This window comes from Frieseomelitta varia, unplaced genomic scaffold (assembly GCF_011392965.1).
Source record: "Frieseomelitta varia isolate USP_RPSP 00005682 unplaced genomic scaffold, Fvar_1.2 scaffold_576, whole genome shotgun sequence".
NCBI classification, from domain to species: Eukaryota; Metazoa; Arthropoda; class Insecta; order Hymenoptera; family Apidae; genus Frieseomelitta; species Frieseomelitta varia.
This window is the reverse complement of record NW_025110341.1, coordinates 406,157-428,712: the sequence shown is the minus strand read 5'-3', so window position 1 is coordinate 428,712 and position 22,556 is coordinate 406,157. Positions and strand designations below refer to the sequence as shown.

The 22,556-nt window shown below is 35.1% G+C and overlaps 2 protein-coding genes across 2 annotated transcripts in view; one reads left to right on the top strand and one right to left on the bottom strand.

Moving 5' to 3' along the window:
* The window catches only part of LOC122534093, a 69,739-nt gene extending 62,540 nt beyond the window's left edge, over positions 1–7,199 (bottom strand). Inside the window, exon 1 of the mRNA XM_043664406.1 lies at positions 7,007–7,199. Within this exon, the coding sequence (XP_043520341.1) occupies positions 7,007–7,199 (193 nt within the window). The remainder of the gene's footprint in view (positions 1–7,006) is intronic.
* Positions 7,200–7,779: 580 nt separating this feature from the next.
* Positions 7,780–22,556, top strand: part of LOC122534101 — a 31,220-nt gene continuing 16,443 nt past the window's right edge. Inside the window, exons 1-3 of the mRNA XM_043664417.1 lie at positions 7,780–8,213; positions 9,402–9,525; positions 9,594–9,733. Coding sequence (XP_043520352.1) covers positions 9,728–9,733 — 6 coding nt within the window. The 5' untranslated portion in view covers positions 7,780–8,213; positions 9,402–9,525; positions 9,594–9,727. The remainder of the gene's footprint in view (positions 8,214–9,401; positions 9,526–9,593; positions 9,734–22,556) is intronic.

The following is a 22,556-nucleotide window of genomic DNA, read 5'->3' as shown; positions in this document are numbered from 1 at the left end:
GGGCTACGTACCTGGCGTAAGAGCGCGTCGTACTGTTTCTTTTACGATACGCGCGAGTCGTATACTCTAGGTTTCACGTTTGCTTCCTAATGAAACCGATGGAAATAACGCGAATCAATCAGACCAGTTGCTGTAACTGTTCTTCGTTTAACTACTTGCGCTGGAATAACGTGCCACGCACGTTGAGAATTTTTCCAAATTGTTCCAAAATTGCAATATTTCCTCAGTTTTAAGTATATTTAAGTATAACCCAGGCAAAACAAATAATAAATTTATTACTTGTCAATAATTTCTATCCAGTGATATCGTACCGACGAGTTTAAAAGAAAAAGAACGCGACAAATTATTGTACGCGGTTTGGTCACTCGTTGTGGTCCGCAATCAGTTTGCCAGCGCAAGTGGTTAAAGAATCTCGATCAAACTGGAGATTATTTTGAATATCCATTTCAAAAATTAAAATTTAATAGCTTCTAGATTACTAAAATTTTCACTTCTGAACTTGAGTATTTTTCGTTTAAAATTATTACCATTTCGAAGACTTTTCTTTTTAGGAATTATTTCTCAATACAACTTTTATTCAAAATCCGGATAAAAAAGATGTGGAAAAATAAGCTATCGAAATTTAGTAATAACCAATAATAAATTGCTAACAATTCTTTTTTCACATTTTCACAGGTTATTTCAAGCATCGTACAGACGAACGTTCAGAATTTAATCGATGCCAGACAATTCCCTCTGGCTGTTTCGCTTCGTGGCTAGAAGACGAGAAAAATTACGCGATAAAGGCTCACCACATGTGCATGTAGTGCATTCTAATTGCGATCTCTCAAACGGTAGTTTGTTACTTTATTGTAAAGGCGACCACATTATTCGAGACGTGAATAACAGTATTCAAAGCCGCAGTCCTTACAGTTGAGAACCACGCTGTCTTGGAGAAAGAAGCTCTCGCCTCTGTGTCTAGACACAGGATCGATAGAACGTTGCTAAGATTCACAGCAATTCACAAAGGACACAGAAAATTTCTTAATTTACTTTTTCTTGAAACGAAGGTTAATCGATATTTTTACAAATCTCGTTCCATTGTTCAGGCAATTTCTCAATCAACGATTTTTCCTTTTATTTCATAATTAATTTCGCTTTAGTCGATTCGCATCGAGCTAACAATCAAGTTTGATTGAACAATCAATTCGAACTTCAGGAACAAATATTGGAATTTATCGAGCGGAGTCAGTATGCAGAAGTTCATTTAATCGGTAACTAAAATTTCACACCGATGAAATGTAACTTCACTGTGACACAACTTCAAATAATATGAAAATAATAGAAAATGGATGCTTAGAATCGAGCAGAAAGGAAGAATTTAAAGCCGGATAAAAAAATTCGCAGCGATATGGCCGCTCGAGTCGTTGAATCCAGGTGATTCTGCCGATACACATGGAACCTTTACACGCGTTAGGTAAGAATTATTCGTGTCACGTGTTAATCTCGGAGCACTAATCACGGAACCTTTCTCAGGGCTTAATTAGCATCTCAATGCTGGCCGTGCATTAACCCGTGAACTTTGCTCCACAAGAAGAAACGTGAAAGCAACGTAAGAAACAAGAGAGATCCTCTGATTCTCTATAAATCATCGATTTTAATAAAAATTACGTATAAGTAGAAATTGTTTTAGCGCGTAATTTTTCACGTGTTGAAAAATCCATATTAGGGAGATGAAATATAGTCGAAGACCAAGTGTTTCGAATTTTTTGAGATACTCGACACGTAAGAGCTTTGAAATGGTAGAACTATATTCTTTCTTAATGAAAGAAGCCTTGCGAGTAGATACGCACCTGCAACAGTCATTCATATATGTACCCGTACATACGTACGTACGTTCACACATGTGTAATATTTACCGCAGATAGGATATGGTAGTGGTAGTAACCACATGCTACGGTCACGCATATCGTTTCATTCTAGCTGAATTCATCGATAGTGCACATGCACACCGTAGTACACAAAGAATTCATTATTGAAATTAATCCATGATATATCGTTCGTCAAATCTCCTATTAATAAATTGCAGACTTTTATGCGTTTATAGAAAAATATTCACAGAGAACGCAGATTTTTCTACCTTAGAAAGTTTTAATTATATTCTTAATTATACTTTTAATTATATTATATAAAAATATCTACAGAGAATGCACATTTTTCTACTGTAGAAAGTTTTATTTAATTATATTCTTAATTATATTATATAGAAAAGTATTTACAGAGACTGCACATTTTTCTACTGTAGAAAGTTTTATTTAATTATATTCTTAATTAATATTTGTAATTATATTCTTGAAAATAATACCTGCAGTCTACTTATTAACTTTTAAAGGACCGGTATTTCTTCACAAAAATAGTGGTTCTATCTATATACAACGTACACGTTGTGTAGTATTTAAAATATTACGATCTTTTTCAGATTTAATATATTTAAGCTTTAAATATTAGTATAAATCTTTATCTCATATATGTACTATTAATATATTAGTAACCTACCTTAGTATCCATTAATAACATTTATAATGTTTGAATGTATACGAAAGAGATATCAATTATTACTATTAATTTTATTTCTTTTCATTCACGTAAATATTCCGTTAAAATACCGTGCGCTTCTAATTTTTTATTCATTTCTTTTCCACGCTCGTTAACACAGCAAACTTTATTCATTACGTTAGCACTCTATTGATACAACGTAAAAACTCTATTGATACAACGATGAGGGAGATGCTGTTTAAAAATCGTTCTACGTCTTCATCGCGTTTCGGTTAACCAAGGTTCTTTATGAAAGGAACGCATCAAACGCAACATCGATCGGACTCCTCGCGATTGCGTGTATCATGCATCGTGTTCAACTGCGCACTGTATCAGCGTTGAGTATTGTTCGAATAGTTTTTATTTAAGGAAAAACAATATTCTCGGTACTCTGTATGTTTCTATTACGCAATGCAGTTTCTCGATTAATCAGTTTTATTATCGTCAAGTAATTGAAAAACGAAATAGTATTGGTAAATTGAAAACAAAATAGTATGGTAAATTGAAACTGCATAAAATGTATAATGTGTACTGCATAATGTAATATGTATATTAAATATCCGAAATACAGCGTTTACTAAAATATTCAGTATGTGAAACAAATAGTTACCTACTCTTTTAATGTTTTTTTATATATTTTATATATATAATAAAATATATATATATTATTGTATGCTATGTAAGTTGGTTTTATATCATACTATTTTGGTATTTTTGTATTTATACTCTAAGAAGATTGTACGGAGAATGAGAAGGAGCGGAAATTGTAACCCTAAGGGAAATCAATAAAAAACCTATCTATCTATCTATCTATATATATATTAATTATATATTTATTCGTAATCTAATTATTATCTATTTTCTTCAACGATTGTAGAATAATACGAATTTAGATAAAATTACAAAGTCTCTTTGCTTTAAAAAATTCAAACAAATAAATTTGATTAACCTTCTGTTGAATAATTTTCATTTGTTCGTAATTTTGTTCTTTATACGAAATTACGTTATATGATTTTTACTCAACACTGCATTATGCATCGCATGCCCGTGTAACCATGTCGTTACACCGGCCATTGCAGTATTTTATACGGGAACAGAACAAGTACATAGGTACAACGTTCACGAGACTTTCCTCAGACAACAGGTAGACCTCGAACTCGGTAGGCGGAAAGCCTACAACTCGTGGGATTGGGCAACCATGATGCACCTTGATAACCGTGCTTAAGTGTAGAACGAATATCGACCAGAGAACGAGAAAGGAAAAAAAAAAGAAACCGTGGAGGAACAACGAACCGTGAAAAACGATCGGTCGATCGAATCGAATCGGTATTCGAGCGTTTGCTGATGAATAAAGAAGAGAGGTTATCGACACCTGTTCTGTTCCTCGTATAGCTACAATGAACACTTGGAGCACAATAGAGTGCTGGTCATCTAGCTATCGATTGTTCGAAACGACTGATTGTGCAAACGCTTTGTTCTTCATTTTTTACCCTAACTATACAATTAGGAATTTCCTCGTTAAATTAGTTTGAAAAATATTGCACGTACAAGAAGCAATATCAATTGAAGAAGGATAAAAGATATAAATTTGTTGAAGATGTTTACTCTTAAATATTCGTGAATTTTACAATAACTAGTAGATTGAATTTTTATACAAATTCATATTTTTGCGAGAGTAACTAAAAAAGAAAAACAGGTTTGACATAGTACAACAGATTATTTTGAATGTTTTATGTAATTCCTTTTTACACATTTTGAATATTTCATATATTTTTGTACATTACGTGAATTCTATAACCTTTCAATTCTTCATAAATGCATAAAAATCCGCAATGTAAATCAGTATTCCTAAAACGTTCGGGAAGATGAGAAAAACACGTGCCCTAGGTCACATGAAAATACAGCCTCGGTGATATATAATTGATTGACGGCCCGATGAATATTAAAATATGTATATAACTTTCTCTCAAATGATTTCATATCTATCATATAGATTTAAATAAATTGTCCTTTTCTTTTCTAATTCTTTCTCATTAATAAAGATATTTCAATCTATTTTACAATGAAAAAATGTAGTAAGTACTTGGACGTTGCAAAATTATAATTTTTAATGATAGACGTTATACGAGCCCAACAAACCTGTACACGCAAGAAAAGGATTGTAATTCGCATTTAAGTAAGATCAATCAAATAAGTAAAATTACTTAATGATCTAATGAACCGTAGGCTGGCATTGAGCGATACTTCGAAGTTTCATAGAGACACTAGGAAATAATGGATATATGTTGGAAATTATGATTACAGCGAAATTATGATTTGCTATTTCAAGAAATATCCAGCTATACAAGGACAACGTTAACACCGTTTCCATTCTCGTTTGAGTTGAGAAACATCTCGAGAGAAATAATTTCAATTTTTCTTTAGGTGAAAGATTTACTCGTAACAAAGAATTATATATACATATGTATATGTTTTAAAAATTTAGGAAAAAATGTTTCTTTAATCTCTTAAAATCCTCAGTTGCATATGTGAAATTCGAAATGAGAATACTGAATTTATTTGAGTAGTCCTGACTTTTTATAACTCTGACTTTTTTATAACTCTGGTATCACATGTGTTTTGCTGTTATAAAGCAGAGTTACAGAATTTTCGTGAATATTTCTGAACTAAAATAAAATATATATACAGTGACTCGTGCGAGCCACGATATTTATCCACAATAATTTGCCGATTTTTAATATATTAAAGCAAATATTTTATTTGTTAATAAAAATAATCTCTAAATTTCATTAAGAATTTTAATATTAATACAAGTCATTGTATATACATACATTTATTAAATGATAGGTTAAGTGTAAAACAAATCACACTTCGTATATTATTATATAATAAAATATCACAAAATTATTACCAAAAAAAAATATTATTACTAACAAATTTCTTAATATCCTCTACGATCATTATTATAGCCATATAAAGGTATTTGACCTCCAGTCGAACAGTTATTTAGAATGTCTCATCCCGAAGATTCATGATTAAGCCAACGCTATCGAGTCGCAAAATGCAATAAACATGTTGCTGTATCGACGTAGTCCAACATTCCGACTAGTCTAGCTGGAAAAGCTAGAGGATAAAGAACGAGTCAGTGGCAGGCAACCTGTTATCCAAGAGGAAACAGGTCGAAGAGAAGGATGATGAAAGATACGATGCGTAGCAGCTGTAAAAACAACTTGCTGGAATTAATTGGCTCGATATACGGGAAGTCGTGCTCTGAATTGGGTCGAATTCGTATGGAAGAGAACGGTTTCGACCCCGAGAATTCGTCATGAATAAAGAACAATAGAAAGAAGAACCATCGTTGGTACGAATATTAACACGCAAAAGTATCCGGACGTTGTACTCTCAACAAGATTTTAATCGTATAATTAGCATTAATATCTTTTTATAATTATCGCAGCTACATAAAATAAAATACTGTGTAACTTGATTAAACTGGATAATACGAAGGTTACGAGGAAAGGTTGCGTTACTTTTCTATCGAAAAAAAGTATATTGAGTAACTCTAGTCTAGAGACTTTTAATTCGTGTACAAAGACAACACAGCAAGAGTGCCCTTGTAACACTTAAATAAAAGGTGGATGCGTAATAGCGTTTGAATTTAAATATCGTGGAAAAGCTTGCTCCTCCAGAGCTATTAGATTACGAAAACTTTTAGTATCCCATTTTACATGATAGAATCGTTTTTAAAAGTCAGGTTCTACGGAAATTACGTAACAGGAACCACAGAGACAACCGCATTAGTTTGCACAACGCTAACAACTTACACTTTACTTTGTTGTATTTAAATGGCCGCGACTCAGTTTCACTTTTCTTGTTACATTTGCATATAATACTAGCTAAAATATACACTTTGATTATTTTTATAAATAAAGAAATTCTGCTGTTATCCTAATCTACATTTCCCGCTTCAAATGTCATCCTTTGTTTTTATTCGTGAGAATCAAAAATAATAAAATTAAACGGAATGTTGAAATTAATTATTTAAAATCCGTTCAAATAATATTCACTAAGATATAATACCTATTTCAGATGACATAAGTTTGAAAAGAATGGCTCCTATTCACGTAAACTATATTTCTAATATATTTCCAATTTTTTTTCACGCACGTCATTATCATAAAGCAAATTTATTGGTTAAATGACGATCTCCTTTGTTCTCTTTGACGTGCCAATTTTGAACTTGACACGGACGAATGAAACAAATCGATATGCGATCGATATCGCAACCGTGAACTCGAAAGTCGGCAATTTGACCGCGAGAATGTTACGAGCATGCGCAATGCGGTGGACAATGGACAGCGCGCATCATCGAGCATCGAATCAAGGAAATAGCGCGGGTCCCGTTGAAAAGAATTTCAAAAGCATGACTCACCGTCAGGATTGGTGAAATATCCCCAGGTGGGGGTCGCGGTGGTCGCCGATTGGAGGACCAAGGCCAGAATACTGAGGGCCAAAGCACCAGCGGCGCCTCGCGCCGCGACGGCGCGTTTTTCGCTTCGTTGCGGATCGGTTGTCGTTGTGGCGACCGCCCTTACACCTTGACGGTTGTTCGAATCGGTTGCCATTCTTCATGCCGTTCTCGTGTCTTCGTCAATCTCGTTTGCCACGCAACAATCCAATAAAAAAAGAAAAAACACACTTCCTCCTTTTACTCTCCTTTTACTTCCCTCGTTGTTGTTTAATCTTTCCTTCACACCGATGTATCACACTCTTTGATAAAACCGTAACGATCTATCCCGATGTCCTGTACGTATATGCTGGCAAATCACATCAGTGACAAACATCTCGACGTACTGGATAATCGGATGTCATACACTCCCGGCACGATGTCACGTAACACGATGTCGTGTATGGACAGGCGCGTGCATACACGCAATCGATAGTTCGAGGTGGGAGAAGAAAGAAAAGAAATAGGGAGAGGTGTGTATCGGCTTAGGCGAATTCCACGCTCCGTGTCACTCTTTCTTTCTTTCACCGTCGACGGAGAGGGAAGCATGCTACACCTTTTATATCGCTCGTGTCTCTCTCCCTCACGCTTCCTCCGATTCAGCTGAAACCCTCCTCGCGTATATACGCACCTTACTACCTCGTGGCTCGTAGCCTCTCAGAGACTCGGGAACCGGTTTTTGCGATGCGCGAACCGGCGTTGGCTAAAAATAAAAGCGCCTCGGTTTCTCTCTCTCTTTCGTTACTTCGTTCGCCCCGTCGGTCGGTTTTCTGTCCTCCCCGTACGTGTCTCTTGCTGTGGAGAAGAATCTTCCGGAGGTTACTCTCTCACGAACGTTGTACGCGCGCACGCACCGACAGGATACGTCGAGCGTTCGATTACGAGAGATCGAATCGCGCGCGCGTCGATCAACAATCGCATTCACCACCTGTCATCGCTATTTATCGACGGATCAAGATGGCGTACGAGGAAAATTGCTTCCTGAACAAACTCCAAGCTTTTCACTCCGGCATTCCGGATGCTTCCCCCGGTTGTCCTCGTGTTTCTACGGAATGTTACTCTCACGTCTGCGTTTCTTGCTACGAGCCAGTCGAAATTATTGGACAACTTCTTCGGATCGTGTCTCACGAAGGTACGAGAGCTCGAGAAGGGAATAGGTGGCTCGCTAGGTTAGGTTCGTGCGCGCTGGATGTATACGAACTGCTTGTTATTTACTGTGGTGCTATAGTTATCGATCGTACGAGGATATACCCGGTTCATTTCGTGCCACGTCTCCTTCTACGCGTTTCGTAACCGCTTCAACACACGCTGCGTCTCGCTAGACCTTTATTATCCGCATCGATTGTTCCCCAGTTTCCAATCCAGCTCCGTATCGATCGTTCGATTTAAAGATCCGTCTAGCAGTCGTGCCGTTTCCCGCTCTTTCTCGCGACGCCTTTCGCTCCGAGCGACACTCTCCTTCTCCGGGAACCTCACGCACCGTGTCACTGTGTCACGACGTATGCGGCCCTCGTGTACGCACGCACACGCGTCGATAACAGGTTCTCGATTAAATTCGAACCGCACGGTGTACTCACGATGTTATTGTACACGGCGAACGAAATATGCGTATACGAGAATTTCGTGTTGGGTTTTTCTGGCGTACGTGATTCAACGGTGGGAGGATATGGGGAGGGGGGAGGAAAAAAAAAGAAGTTAACGGAACGACGACGACGACGACGACGACACGTAAACGCGAAAACAGCGACCCGCGAGATGTTTGTACTTGCGTATTCTAGCCGCGCTGCGTGCGTACGAAACAGCGGGAGAGAGAAAGAGAGGGAGAACAAGGAGAGAGAAGAGAGCAAGGGAGACAAGAACAGAGAGAAACAATACGCGTACGCGAGCCTGCGCGCTGCGCGGCATACTGAGGCGACCGGCACCGTCAAGCTGACTCGAATGCTCTCCTCACCGTCGCGGCTTCTCCCTCCCTCTCTCTCGCACCATTTACCGCGGCCACTACCCAACCTTTTGCCCTCTCTTTCTCGCTCTTGCTCTCGCTCGACTCCCGTCCCTTTCTTTCTTTCGTTCTTCCTCCCTCTACACTTGCATTTGCATTGCTGTCGTATGCTTTCATACTCGCCGCGGCCCTGTATGCCCGTTACAATTGCATTCTTGGAATGAAATGCTCTTCAAGCATGCATCTTTTCCTTTTTTTTTCCTTTTTCTTTCACGGTCAACTTGAGCGTCTGGTCGAAAGAATAAATTAGCCAATAATTCGCGGGTCTTCGATGTGACAAATGAAGCGTTAATTTAATTGGTATTTATCGATTGTTAACAGGTCCACTGCTGAAGCGTTTTTGTACATTAGGAAGCATCAGGAGGATATAATTTATTATCTACAGTATTAAGCTTAACTCGGATAGTTTTATCGATGATTTATTGAATGAATGTGAAAGGAAGAGGTACTTATATTTTATTTACTCTTTTTTTTTTTGTAAATTTCTTTTAACAATTTTCTTACGTGATACAGGTTTTATCGCTCGTTTCATTTAACGCTATAAAGGATGAGGCCTTGAAACATTGAATTTAAAACTGGAACGCATTACCACATGATGCGCATGTTTTGGATCTTGAAGTTTTGATGCTGTTGTGCATATTTACATTATGTCTGTAAGTGACGCAAAATCATGTCTCTTCGTGATGTTAATCTTAAAATTTTAAAGTCAAGACAACGGCTTGACATTGCGAATTTATGACTGTCGCGGATCAAAAATGCTCTGGCACATATTTAAGACTATAGGTGTGCTTTACAAGATAGCAAAGCTGTCAGCAATAAGTCAATTCGCGTATTACTTATTTAAAGCGAATGACAACTCCAACTGTTCTAATCTAGAAAGTTTACCGATTGCAATTCATTTGTTTCGTCGTATATTTTAATTTATATTCAGATTATTTTTTATTTGTATTCATTTTACAACACGCGGAGCATGGTTAAAATAGCTGAATCTAAGCTCTAATAAACAATAGATCTATAGTGAAATAACGAAATTAATATAAGGTTTACAGTCGTTGCTCCCTTTCACTCAATTGGAGAAAATGAAAAAAATTTTCGACACATCTGACACGTTATGAGTTTGTTATAAATCGAGAACGAATTACTTTTGCACAGACATTGACAAGTATGAAGATTATATGACTGTGTAATCGCGGAAGTGTAACAATATCCTACATGTTTTACACACAATAAAAAGGAAACGCACTTGCATGCGTGTGCAATGCAAACTGTTATAAGAAGTCAACGTGAGCAAAATACGACAGTGGCATCGTTATTAAATATCACGGCCATTACTCGGGCATCACCTTAAACGCATCTGACTTAATGCGTCAACCATAATCTCGATCCTCTTTCTCCCCCTGTATGCATTTCCAGGAATTTCCGTTCGACTTTAATCGTAATTAATATTACCATATATAATGTATTAACTGGACGATCCGGTTCTCTATCTACCAATGTAGAAACTTTTTAATTCTTTGATTCCAATATCATAAAAATTTAATGATCTCAATCTTCATTTAATCAGTCAATTATTCGTACGTAATATCATATTTAAAATGATTTTCCTATCTTGGAATATCTATATCATACACGTATCATACTATATAATTTTAACAAAATATTTGGCAGTTTTATTCATACTTAATTACTGTATATACCAAAAATTAATTGAGATTTTATTCAATAGCTCACGTTTGAAATAAAATCTTTATATTACAATTTTCTTCTTATTAAATATTTTGTCTTTAGAAACTTAAAAATATTATAATATATTCACAAATATCATTATTGTATTTGTATTACAAATATTATTATTTTGTTATAATTTACAATTATTTTCCTCTTATACTAAAACTCGTCATACGAGTGAACTTTGATATAATTCATAGGCTATTAGAATACACAATAGAGATTAGCCTAAATCTGTAGTAAAGCAGAATACGTGTTGCGGATAAATTAATTACTGTTTTCTCATAAATAATCCGCACTAAGCGATTCCCTTGCGTGGATTATCCTTCGTACGCTCACAACAAATTAACTAGTAATGACGCTTATTCATTGGCACTACGAAGGCGTGGTGAAATTGAACACGCTCGCTTTCAAATTGTACGTAGTTTCCTTTGCAATATCAGAGTGATCAATTTATTGTAAAAACGTTACGTGAAATAACACGTTATTTCACGATTGATCAATTTTGAATGTAATTCATGGCAATATTTGCCAATTATGCTTTGATATGAAAATGCTGAAAAGCTTTCTTTTTTGAGACAAAAATCAACAAAACACAAATAATGAAAGTCAGTAATAATTGTATCGTTCTTTTAAAGATCACATTGGAAATATTTTGAGTTAATTTTGCAACGAGATAAATTTTTAAATGTTTTCTATATCCTTTTGTAGTCTTTGATTGATACAGTAATGTTAATATAGTGATGTTTTAGATCAAAAGATCAAACATTGACAGTGGTCTGCACTACATGTTTATACTACAAATAGTTCAATATACTAATCTTTGCTAAGAAAAACCGAAGCATGTATCGATGCTTTTAAGGTATTAACCATTTCATGAAATAGTAGAGCTCAATTTTGTTGCTGCTGATTTAACATCATACCTATTTTTAAAAGTGAAAATTCCTAAAGGAGAAACTCAAGTAGTATTAGTGCACGATAAGCGGTATCAAGCCATTACGTCAGAACAAAGAATAAACGTTCGTTCAGTCGTAAATTTTTAGAGTACTTAAATAAGAATTTTAGCATTCTTTATAGCCATGAAACATTGCCAATGAATTTGAAACAAAATGTCATTAATATCATTAATGTTCCCATTGATCTATTCTAACAGAATTGGTTCTCCACTTGGTTCAGAATCCAATTTAACTTCCCACCTTTCATGAAGTCATACAAGTTTGAACGATACGTTCCTTGCTCCTTTGTTCGAACAATAAATTCACTCCATGAATAAAGAAGAATGTGTAACATTTATGTTCTTGTTAACTATTTGAACAAAGAAACTTGTTGAACAAACTTCTTGATCGATTTCCTTCTTTCTTACTTCTAGTCGATATAGAAAGTTTCACGTTTCACGCTACAATTCGCCACGATAATTATTTACGATCACGACGATTTTCTATAGTTCCTCCATCATGATAATCAGCAGGCAGAATTTATTTTATTGTTTTGAGCGTGTCTTATTGCAATCTAATTATCGTACATTACACGTTTTCAATTGAATGATTAAATTAATAGAATAGAATGTCGATTAACGTGTTATCGTTACATTTTATTCGAAGAATAACAGTGGTTGTATTAGTGAATTACAAGTTCATACTACGTAATGACCGTAAGTAGCACATTTTGTAGTTCATTCGATAATTAACACGTTCCGTGTGTTGTGTAACTATGTATCCTCAGAAGATGATAGAGAATAAGATCTTTTATTGATCTTAAAGGAAATATTCATTTCTTTGTAGAATATTTAAACTTACGTTTTTCCAACTACGTATAAATTTCTTAAAGTTTCATTCTATTAATAATTTGTATAAATATCTTCCTACGTTACGTTATTTTCTTACTGAAAAACTTCCATCGAATTACGAACATATTAAGCAACTCCTACGCATTACGTGACCCAAGTTGCTAATAAATTCAAAAGAATCCACAGTCTACTCTTGTACCTATGAACTACAACTTATAACTCGATATTATTAATTACCAACTTATCACGTAATAAATTCCAGATCGTAATTTTCATTCAGAAATTCTGAACTCTCGCACGTCATGCAAATTCACTGATAAATTACCAATAGAAAGAAAATTGATATCTCCAGCTCTCTCCAATTACAACTTATAAGTTACAGCTTGTTATTCGTAAATTTGCTTAATTGTATCAATAATTCATCGCGCGAGAATCAATAATTTAGTTCTCAGAATCCAATCTCAATTTGTCTTTCGTTCCTTCAAAACTACCTAAGCTTTCCAATAAACAAATGAATTGAATTAAAGAACTCAGTCCTTTATGAACAATAAATTACCAACACAAAGAAAAGTATGTACGTGTCCCCAGTTACCTACTTCAAAGTCCTCGGACAGGACACCTCGACCCACATTTCCCCCTTCGTCGTCATCAATTCCCGTCGTCATCAATGTCCGAACAACTTCATATTTCTCTAAAGACGAGGCGAGCGCAGAATACAGACGGCTTTGTTACTCCTCGTTGGTCTCGCTGCTCCTATCTCGATGGATCATTGCCGAGCCGAGGCGTAGGCAGCGACGCTTCTTCAAGGTTGCTCGGTAGCGATCTTACGCAACAGCACGCACAAATAGGTCCAGTTGAAACCGGGATGACCGGGTGTTCCAGGGATGTTACACGAGGACTCGACGGCGCGGAGTCTCGGGCACGCGTGGAAGCTTCGTCCGCATCCCTCGGCGTTCAAGGTTGATTTATCGAGGGCCGCGACGTTTTACGAGCTCGCCACGAGTTCGTTCGAAAGCGAATCCACCGTTAACCAGAGCGATCCGGCAACACGTGTTCGAGAGACGGGAGTGTCGATCGATCGGCCGATAAAGGTCGAAACGGAAGATGAATCGCGCGGATCGCGTATTAACCTCGCGTATTAACCTCTTGCGCTGGAATGACGTGCCACGCACGTCGAGAATTTTTTTGTCCCAAAAAATTGCAATATTTCCTCAGTTTCAATATATTTAATATTTATAATTAATATATATTTAATATATATATTTAAGTATAACTCGGCGAAACAAATAATAAATTTATTACCTCTCGATAATTTCTATCCAGTGATATCGTACCGATGAGTTCAGAAAGAGAGCGACGAATTATTGTATACGGTCACTCGTTATGGTCCGCAATCAGTTTACCAGCGCAAATGGTTAAAAAGAATCTCGATCGAACTGGAGATTATTTCGAACATCCATTTCAAAAATTAAAATTTAAGCCTCTAGATTACTAAAATTTTCGCTTCTGAACTTGAGTATTTTTCGTTCAAAATTATTATCATTTCGAAGGTTTTCCTTTTTAGGAATTATTATTATTATAGTTTAAAAAGAACGCGACGAATTATTGTATACGGTTCGGTCACTCGTTATGGTCCGCAATCAGTCTTGCCAGCGCAAGTGGTTAGAACTTGTGATCGTAGGACGTGTTGTGAAGAATTACGAAAAGAGGAAGGAATGAAGAAAGGAAGTGCAAGGCTGAGTTGAAACGCGTATTGTTCCTTGGTTGGTTATTCATGGGGTAGAATTTCTACGCGTTCACGGGGGAGTTTTAAAACTTGTAAATTGAATAATTGTAAATTGTATAATTGAATAAAATTGAATCGAATATAAATATTATACGTATAAATACAAATTTCTACGTTAATGAAATAATATAATATAAAGTATAAAAACAGTTTCTATGATTCTATATTTCTATATTAGTAGTTTCTATGATATTTGATACGCGAGATAATTTCCAAGTTTTTATATTTAAGTTTAACTCCATTCTCAGTCCGCGGTTTATTCGCGACGCGTCCGTGGAACGTGGGTTTGATTAATCCTTTCAGAATGCATTTGCGCAATAAATATCCTGCGATGCATTGTGGTTTATGCTCTGAACGACGTATCTCGCATATTTAACCTTCTGTAACAAGAATTTCGTTGCCAATCGTTTTTACGAAGAAATCACTCGATATTTTTATAATATTAATGAAACACGTACTTTTACACGAATATGTAGCGGATTAGAGGAAGACACGTGAAACTTGAAAATTTATACCTTCTACGTATGAAACGTACATTTGTTCGAATCTTTTGTATCAATGTAAGAAATTTTTTACAGTATAGTCGTAGTTTGTGCAAAGCTTTAAATATTTCACACTTGAATAAAAAAAAAAAAAAAATACGAACATTTATAAGCTTCTACCGATTAAAAGAAATATTTTACGATGCATTTTCTTTTTTTTTTTCTCTGAATGAAATACAGGTTTCACGTTTTAGTAAAAAAGATTGCAAACACATATTTTATACACGATCTTCGTGAAATACGTATTTTGATGATTGTATTCGTGGGAAATATATATTTCTTCGATACATTATACTTCACGTGATGCTGGTATCTTAAAAAAAAAAAAAGACACGCGATGTTTGAACATTCACAAGCCACGGAATACAATTGTGCTCTACTAAGCAAAAATGTATTTCATACAAGACACGCGAGATATATCGTTCATAAATTTAAGTAAAAATTGGTTCACGAGACATCTCGTCCGCAGATGTGAAAGGTTGATGACACTAAATGTAGCACGTCTTCCCCTGTAAAAGGAGATTACGATTCTGCATACCGAGGATTAAACGTGCGAGATATCTTCGTAAAAGTAAGTGTTCGAGTTTCTTCTCTACAAATAGTTCATATACTCTTTAAGTTCACAGAATAAGATTCTCCAGTGCTAGTAATTTTTCGTTCATACAATAGAATTTTCAGATAAAAATAGATTCGATCGCTAAGAATTGATTTAATCGAGCTAATCGACTAAAATTTGGTTCACGTAACAAATGGAGTTCGTATACTTAAACATTCGCGTAATATAAATTTAATGAAAATGATCTAATGATTCGTATCCTAGATCCTCCTCTCCGGTTATTATACTTCTTTTAACAGCCTGTTATTATGCCTCCACGACATCACTTGCTCCTGCTTTTCCTGTTTCCTCGTCAAACTTGAAAAAAATGCAGGCAATTATACGCGATAGTGGTACAACGTAATTACATCTTTGTCAATCATAAAGAAGATTTTAATCTAATTATTCTAATTCACATGATCTAGATGTATTCTATTCTGTATGGAAAAGAAATTCTAATGCACTGCTACTTTTCTTTAAAAGCGTATCCTGCTATCAAGCAATTAGCCTTAGTTTCATTCAATAAGAGGAACAGGCAATCTCGTTTCATTAGGAAGTCGCTGTTCACTCCGTTCGTGAACGAGAAAACGCACGAAACTTCCCACGAAATCGTGCTCCTCGAAATTACGCTAAAACTGGCATACGACCTTTTCGTTTTCCGGTTGTACACGATTCGCGATATCGTCTCGCTCGTCGCTTACGGTTTCCCGTGGCTGAAATTGAGCCGAGCGCGCAACAAATTTCGAGGTGAACCTGGAGGAAATTAAAGTTCCAACCACGGTCCGTAAAATGGGCTGTTTAGCTGTTTGATTCGAATTGGAGGTCGAGTCACTTTCATTTCTATGATCGAGCCGGTGAACTTGAAACATCGAGGCGAAATGCCGAGGCGATTGAAACGAAATTTCAAGGGGGACAAAAGTGTAATTAAATTCTCACTACGATCCTCGAATTCCCTCGAATTTTAATTCGAGAAAATTCCTCCTTTTGTCTGATAAATAACAAGGAAAATCTCCAGAAACACTTAACGCGAAATATGTTTTGTTGAAATGGAAGGACATTTATTATTGTTAGAAAAATATTACCGGATTTCGCAAAAGAACGTAGCAGGGTTAAGTAAGAAAAAGTGAAAATGCGAGGAAATAAGGAAATGTTTCTAGTAAGTCTACAATAAAGAATATAAACTGTTCGTTTAGATTTCTAAAATTGCACCGTTGCAATTATTAAAAAGTTGCGAATTGATCGTTTCGATCACTTTGGTGCCTCCAGTGTTAATTAATCAATGTCGAGCGTTATTACTGTACTATAATTTTTTTTTTTATGAAATATTATTTTTGATATGTCTATTTTGTTTTATGAAATATAGATAATTATGAATTTTTAAAATTTATATCTTTTTTTTCCTTAATTCTAGAGAAAACACGCGACTACACGCAGTTAAGGTATCTATGACGAAGTTTTTAATTGATATTGTCCTTCCTGTTTCAAATAATTATAACTATGCACGCGTTTGCTAATCGTTATGACGTGCCTCGACAAAGTTCCATGGGTTTTACGAGTTCAGGAATGGCTGAATGATACTGTCACGTATCGATCAATAAATATGTCGACTATTATTTCTTGTTAGTCTCACCTATAGTGATGGTATGCGCGATAGACACGAAAAGGAAGTGAGAATTTATATCTTTACATTTGGAGTTTTACCTTGCATTCCTATTCAACTTTAACGGTGATGAAATCGTTAGAATACAAAAGAAGAATAATTGTATAATTATAAAACAAATACAAAATAACACGTAGAAAAAGAGACATGTACTATTAGGTCAAATTCGACCCAATTGTGTGTGCCAAGAATTGGACAGAGTTTAAGTTGTATTCTTTTTAGATAAAATTTTTCTCGTTTAAAATTGTCTGAAGGATACTTGGATGGAAAGTATGAAATATGAATCCATTGTACGTAGTTTGGCACAATTTTTACATTTCAATCTTCTGATATGAATCTTCCAAATTTTTCGAACAATGAATTCGTGAATTACTATCGAGTTGTTGAGCAAATATATGTTATTTCGTTCCTCGACCAACCTTATCTTCTTCCACGATCCCTTTAACCTTTCGCTACCTTGAGAATGAATACCAAAGAAGCGGTTCGTTGAACTCGAACCTCGTTCAAAACGTGATCCAGAGATTGTGGTTCCTCCTTGCGTCCGCGACAGTGATTGCTTTCACTGGCGAACATCTCGCAATTGGCAACAATTGCTTTCAGGTTTCTCGACTGTTTTCTTTCTATATTTTACAACAATCCTTTACTTCCTGACGATCCAGAAATAATCGAATTTAAATATCTGAGTGATTTAAATAATCCCTGGATGAAAAGTAATCCGACCGATAATTATTGGTACAGAATAAATTAACGTTCAAGTAACGACACTCTTTGCTATTATAATCGTTAAATTGCTCGACATTAGGCTTCGTTAGGGTATTGTCTAAGATAAATTTAATCGTTCTGATATAAACTTCTGACAGTAGCTATTTTCGTGTGTCCATGAAACATGGATATACCAATGACGTCATTACGCCAATGTACACACGTAACATACACGTACAGTTAGGTGAGTCATTCTATTTAATCTCCAAACCTCTCGTCACTTTTTCGTACCGATGATGAGATTCATAATTTAGAGACGTCGCTTGATTTCGTGAAATGCAAACGAGTACTATTATTATTGAAATTTTCGCCACTCTGGAGTATGGTCTATTTCCCTTTGATTAGATTACGCCAGTCGGTGCAATTACAACAGGCGACACGACCTGGAAAACCAATTGACCTAAGAAACCAATAAAACGTGCGTAATGAAAAGTGTGACATGACCCATCCATAGGAATCCATCAGTTACGCGGTTGATGACACAAATTTTCAGGTGATCTCTCAATTTGTCACTCTTGAGCATTGTTCCGTATTAATCAGGGATTCTTGCTGTCTGAGTTAAGAAACATTTCTTGGATCAGCGTCAACGAGCATACGGCTCAACAATACCCTTAATAAATCATTAAATTAAGATTTGTATCAAGCCAGGGAAATAAATCTTGAAAACAGATCTTTCGCTAAATCTTTCTTGCCAAAATGAGCGACAATCTGAACAGAAACAAGCAAAATAATATTCAACGTTGTAATTTATAATTTACATTAACAAGTAACATTTGCATCAGACAAGGATAAAGTGCCTTACAGTAAATTGTATCAAATCTTCTTTTTCCAAGTTTGCTGAATACAAACGAATAAAGTATTATTTAATTATTCGTCAACGTGTAACATTCAACATCACCGAACGTTCCTCTTGACAAATTACCCTCTGAATCTCTGAAAACAAACTGCACGAAATTTCAAACAGATATTCTCGCTGTCGAACAATTCACTGACAAGTAGCTTAACAAAATTAAATCTCTCTTTCCAAAAAAAAAAAAAAAAAAAAAAAAAAAAAAAGAAAAAATTTTACGAAATTGCCAGGGACAGGCATCGATCTCGATCTACCCCGAATTGTCAACAATCTTCTAGGTTCCACAAACTAAATAAAGATCGACCTCCCTTGTGCAACTCTTCGAACAATTTTCTCCACAATCTCGAAAAAAATCCTCCAGTGTCCGCGTGATATGGCACTCATCGCCGTGAGTAGAGATTATTTACTATACACGGAGTGGACCGTGAGGTCGTCGTGGTTCCTCGAGGTTAACTCGTTTAACCTTCTCCTACTCCTCGAGTACCAAGAGCACAGAGAAGGCAAGAAAGAAGGAGAGAGAAAGAGAGAGAGAAAGACGAGGATCTGGCCGATCCTCTCGTGATCCGTCTTGGTTCGATCCTCCGCTTCCTCGAGTTTCGAGGACGCGCGGATCCTCGCGCGGCTATATCTCGCAAATACATCGACGATACGAGTGAAACGTACGTCACGATCCAGTTACTCGACCCATTCGAGCCGGTACTGCACCTCGTCTGTCCGTTCGATCGTTCTTGGGAGGTCGTGGCAGATTTCACACAGCGTCTCGTTCGCCTCGTTTCGTTTCGTTTCGTTTCGTTCGCTTCTGGCCGAGTTCCAAGCTCGTGACCAATCGGCTGGACGGCGTCGTGTCCCTTCACGCTGGCACCCGTGTCCTACGAATTGCCTCGTATCGAGCCTTTCTGTCACGACGTTCGGCTAATAGGCAATTTATTGCCACGTTTTTCGGTCAGTGTTCCCTCACGCGAGTACACACATAGTACATACAGTATCGGTTATTGTAATTAATCTGTAGTTGTAATTGTAGTTATGTTTATAATGTAACAGATGGCCTGTTTGTTGATCATAGTGTAGTATTATGATTGAGAATAATTATCATCGTAGTCACTACGAAAGTAGTGACTTTGATGATAATTATTCTCATAGTGCTACAAATATAAATAAATATTCCATGTTTTAGTTGGAGTTTATATAAAATTATTATAAATGTAACAAAATATAGTTTTGGTAGTTTATATAAAATTATTATAAATGTAACAAAATATATAATACGAAAGTAGTAGTGACTATGATGATAATTATTCTCAATCATAGTACTACAAATATAAATAAATACTCCATATTTTAGTTGGTATTTTTTTTATATAAAATTATTATAAATGTAACAAAATATAGTTTTGGTAGTTTATATAAAATTATTATAAATGTAACAAAATATATAATACGAAAGTAGTAGTGACTATGATGATAGTTATTCTCAATCATAGTACTACAAATATAAATAAATACTCCATATTTTAGTTGGAATATTTATTTTATATAAAATTATTATAAATGTAACAAAATATAGTTTTGGTAGTTTATATAAATTTATTATAAATGTAACAAAATATATAATAGCTAATGATGAATGATAAATAACGAGTGAATACTTTTATGATGGTTACAATATATATATATATATATATATATATATATATATATATATATATATATATATGTATCTATAAACATTTCCATGGTGATAATTAATGTACTAACAGTTTTTAAATATTCTATTATTTGTGAGTTAAATATCTCTGATCTTCTTTTTGTTTTATGCAGAAGTGGCATTTTACAGAAATTTTACTTCGTCTCTCATTATCCAGCAAATTTTTTGTTATTTTTTCTTTTTTTTTTTTGAGTTCTGAGCAATTTATTTGTTTCCTTTTTCGAACTTTTAATTAGCTCGAAAGCTCATCGACTTTTATCGAGTATTTTTGTTACTTTTTTTTTTGCGTTTTGATTAACAGGCAATGTATTACGACGGTCAGTGTTTTTTTTTTTTTTTTTTTTTTTTTTTTTTTTTTTTTTTTTTTTTTTTTTTTTTTTTTTTTTTAAGTATTTGAGCATTTCAACAGAGTTTCTCGCCTCCATTTATCACTCGTTTATCTCAAGAATTTTTAGTTGTCTAGCATTTTTCAATTGTTTCGTTTCCCCGACAGAATGGATTTTAATTTAGAGTCCTCGTTAGTATTTCTGGGAATTTCTGGTATTATTTTTTGCGCGTGTATTTATTTTGAAAATTTCTAACTCTGATCGTGTTCTCCTTTTCTTCGTTCCATTTCCTTTGATGGATTTTTAGTTTCGAATTCTTGTTGACTCTGTTGAAAATTGTTAAACATCGTTATTTATTTATTTATTTAGGAATTTCTTCAATCATGGTTCCTCTTCTTTTTTTAGAAGAAGTTTCTCTTCTTTTCTTTTAGCAGTTCGCTAAATCTACACTTTAGGTGCTTGTGATAGTTCACGGTCTCTCACAAATTGATAAAATAGTGTTTCGACCAAACAATATTTATTTTGTGTGCTTTGTTTAAACTGTTTGTTAAACTTTTTTAGTGAGTTGATAAAGTATGGCTTTCTGGAACAAGGCTTACGAACGATGTCACGCAAAGAAAGAGAAGTTGTGCGCACAAAGAGATTACGCCTCGCAAGGTTTACAGGTAGAGATTGCAGAGTTGTATTTCATATTTCTGCGTACACATGGTAATTCTTCGTCTTTGACATACGGGAGAATCTCAGAAGTCTTTTAGTCTTCCTGCAAATCTTTCAAGTTTCCTAAACGTGACTGTATACTTTTTATAGTGAGTTCATTAAGAGAATAAAATATAGATAAAAAGCATATTCTTCTATCCATCACTTCACCACATGTTTCAACAGAATCGAACGTTTAATTATCTTTCGAAACTTTTTAACAAAAAAGAAAAAATTATATGAAAATGAAGAATATAATTGTTCATAAGGTCTGAAAATAAATAACATTATATTACATTATAAATATGAAAATACACTGCGAAAATGTAGAATATTATTGTTAATTAATAATAAAATCGACAGACACAATTAGAAGAGTGATTTCAAAGTTTTGAAATGTACAAAACTTATGATGTTGTTAAAAGAAAAACTCTGCAAAAATTATAGGGATATTTCAAAGTGAATACGAAGCGATAAAGAAAAGAAGCATTTGATTTTTTTTTTATTAAACAAGAACATCAGAGAAGCAAACGACAAGTCAAAGAAAGTTGTTCTTGTTTAATAAAAAAAGAAAAAAAAATCAAATGCTTCTTTCTTTTATCGCTTCACGTTCATTTTGAAATATATACAACGTAACAAGGAATCACAGGAGAGAGAAAATTATTTACTGCCGTTACATATATAATATATATTATATTTCCATATAATATATCGGTACATGTACATCCACCTTCCGATACGATACGATAACATCCATTATTGTATTTTCTCGTTTATAATTAGTAGTTAGCATACACGTATATTTAAAATCCGAGCAGGGCTTCTCAGAGGCGATGTCTCGCGACGTGTGGAAACTCGCGAGTCTCTCCCGAGAGACCACAGGAATCAAAATTTCAATACATTTCCGTACGATTGTTCTACGAATCGGCCGTGATCATCCTCGACGGCGATAAATCAAAGAAACAAGTTCACACAAGGCGATCTGATTGGCAAAACACCAATCAGAACTTATTACACGACATATTTTCGCGGAATTTTGC